At 64.2% G+C, this 3,059-nt stretch overlaps 1 protein-coding gene across 1 annotated transcript; it reads left to right on the forward strand.

Annotated features, from left to right (window-relative positions):
- Window positions 1-2,192: 2,192 nt before the first annotated feature.
- AURANDRAFT_66611 (hypothetical protein) lies at window positions 2,193-3,059 on the forward strand (the record flags this gene model as incomplete). The annotated part of the gene is made up of 2 exons (XM_009041827.1): window positions 2,193-2,720; window positions 2,805-3,059. 2 exons carry the CDS (start codon window positions 2,193-2,195, stop codon window positions 3,057-3,059), a joined length of 783 nt encoding a protein of 260 aa, XP_009040075.1.

A 3,059-nucleotide genomic window follows, 5' to 3' on the forward strand; every position in this document is an offset into this window, starting at 1 on the left:
GTCGCCCGCGGTCGTATGGGCGTCGCGTCTTCGCATGTGCCTCACCCTCGTCCATGCGGACCTCGAAGTCACTGGGATCGTTGCACAGTTCCGCGTTCTCGCGGCGCTGCAGGGCCATGAGCACCGCTCGAATGATCAAACTCGCGCGAGCGCGCGCTTCGGACGTTGCATATCCAAATACATGCTTCACTTGCACGAGAGATAATCTTGGGCTCGGACGATTGGTTTGTCGCGAGCGGACTCGGACAATTCGTCTGTCGCGAGCAAACGATCAAAAAGTCCTATAGAGGTAATTTGCCCTCAGCCTGACTCCTGACTAGGGTGTGGTAATAATTACCTCAGTCCAGTCTCCCGCCACAGTCCAGCTTCCGGCCTTAGTTACTCAGAGTTGGGCCTCGAGGCCCCACCACCACGAAGTCCCCGCAAGGACCAATCGACGTACCTCTGGCCTCGTCCTCCTGTGAGAACTCAGTCAGGTCTCGGCGCGTCAGGGGCGGCGTCTTAGTTTGTGCCGGCCCCGATGAACTCGCAGCCGAGGCGGCTCGTGCGCGCAACGGTCTAGTCGATACTTGCCAAGGCAAAGGCCACCAAAATGAAAACAGGATCCAGAGCAAAATGGGTTAGCACGAAAGAAAAAATAGGCACCGTGACATGTAAGGCTAAAAGTGTGGATGTTGTATGCCATTTTTACAAAGGCACTTGGCACGCCAACAACGTTCATATCACCGAAATCGAGAGGCACAGAGCCCCCCAACTTTGGGCCTCTGGCACCTGTGAAATAAATTGAAAGTAGGGTGCTGAAGGAAAGTTCGAAAAAAGAGTCGATGTGATGAACGAGACAAGCGCGTGCACGTCCGCCAAACGTGCCAAGCCTCAATTAATTATCTGAAAGGTCGAAGGAATAGGGCAAGGTCACGGTCCGGATGTTCCGCTGTAGAAACGTACACTCGTAGTAATGAATTTTCACGTCGCCCTCAGGACTGACAGCCCCTTGGTCCGTAAAGGCCGTCTGCGAAACCAGCCCGGTCGAGGGGCCCGCACGGAACGTTGCATCCGGAAGTCCGGCGTCCGTGTCCAGCCGCGTCCGTACTCGCGTCCGGCGCCGGCGTCCGCGGCCGGCGCCGTTTGATGCCTCGTCCGTCGCCCGTCCGGCGTGCCCCGGGAATTCAACTTGCGTCCGGCGGCGTCCGGCGCCCGGCGTCCGGCGCACGTCTGGGGCTGGTCCGGGGCACATCCGGGGCGCGTCCAAGGCACGTCCGGGCCGCGTCCGGGCGGCGCCAGACGCCGGACGCAACGGCCCGTACGGACCTCTCCGTGCGACGACCCCACTCAGGCTGAGGAGGGCGAAACAAAGACGCTGTCGTTGAAGAAGACTGCACCTCGAAACCGTGAAGGCTTCAACGCTGAGTACGCCACTCAAAGGCCGAGCTCGACGAAACAGACATGGGCTGCGGCGCGCAGAGGCGCTCGCTTCGGCAAAATTCCGGCGTCGCAAAGCGTGATTCGAATTGGGAGAGCGTGGTTTCGCCCGTATCCTTTCGAGATCGGAGAGATGCGCAGCCCGCGGCAGTTGACTGAATCCCATTGGAACTTGGTCCGCGCCGCGCGCGGGCGAGAGGACATGGTGCGCACGCGCGTCTGCGCGATGGGGGGTGTTCACGAACTGTTTTTTTTCGAGTCCCGGGGTGGTCGGGGTGAGTTGGGCGCGCCTGGGGCGCCCGGGGGCCGGAACCGACGGGAACCCATCCACCGCGTGTAGGCAAACAAGACCATCAGCAGCCCCAAATGGTGGAGCCGCGAGGACAGGGCGGGCACGGACACGGAGCGGCTCATCCTCGCGCTCATGGTCGCCTCGGGCGAGAAGGGCTACGCCAAGGAGTGGTGCCAGCAGGACGCCGTTCTGGAGGACGCGGCAGCGCACGCGGCAGAGCACGGGCTCGACACGCCGTCCGGACGCCGACGTTGTGGCGGCGCAAGCCAAAATGGGTGGCGCGCCGCTTCCACGAGATGACGTCTGACAGCACGTGGCAGCGGCTGGAGACGGTCGCCAAGGCGGCGGCCATCGTCCACCTACCCGGTAAGGCCTCCGAGCCTTTCGACACGGCCGACGCGAAGAAGTACATCCATCTGCTCCACCTCAAGGACCAGAAGCACGCGCTCCTCGGGCCCGGCGGCTCCAGACTCCAGACAGAATGGCGCGAGCCTGCCTCCAGCCCGCCGTCGCGTGCCTCTTCGCGGACCACGCGGGCCTCCTCCAGCAGGCGCTCAAGGACGTGATCGTCTCCCGGGCCACCGCGACGCCGGCTGCGGCGCGGTCGAAGAAGCAGGCGTTCCTCGACATCACCAATGTTGCGGAGCGTGAGACAAAGCGCGCGAACACGGCGGAGAAGCGCGAAGCCGCCACGCGTCGGCGCGAGGCCGCCGCGACCAAGGCGAAAGAGTCGCTCGAGCGGCGCTTCGACAAGGACGTCCAGGAGCGCGTGAAGCAGCGCATGCCCGAGCTTAAAGCCGAGGTTGTTACAAGGCGCGCGTCGACGGCATCAACGCGACCCCTAAAAAATGGTCGCGGAGAAGGAGCGCGCGCGCGTGGCGGCGGAGAAAGACCTCGCCGACGCCGAGCGCGCGCGCCTGGACGCGGAGCTCGAGCTCGCGAAGGCGCCGAAGCCCCGCGACCTCGGGAAGGTCCAGCAGCAGCGCGCCGACGCGCATCGCGTCGCGCGGTGAAGAGGCTCGCCATCGAGCTCGAGGCCTTGGAGACGTTGAAGACGCCCGCCGCCGCGGAGCCGTCGCAGGCCCAGCCCTAGGTCCCGGGCGTCGAGAGCTCGCGGGGCATGCCCTTCGACGGCGCCACGCGCCTGCTGATCCAGAACCTCCTCACGAAGAACGTGTTCCCGGCCGAGATGATCGAGGTCATCGCGGCGGTCGCTGAGGCGATCCCACCCCAAGGTCCTCGCGAAGATGCTCCCGACGAGCCGGAGGAGTCCTTCGCCGTGTTCGAGGAGCCCGTGCACGAATCCGAGGACCAGGACGGCGGCCTGGACGTCCACCTGCTCGAGTAG

The sequence above is a fragment of the Aureococcus anophagefferens genome (genome assembly GCF_000186865.1).
Source record: "Aureococcus anophagefferens unplaced genomic scaffold AURANscaffold_24, whole genome shotgun sequence".
NCBI lineage: Eukaryota > Pelagophyceae > Pelagomonadales > Pelagomonadaceae > Aureococcus > Aureococcus anophagefferens.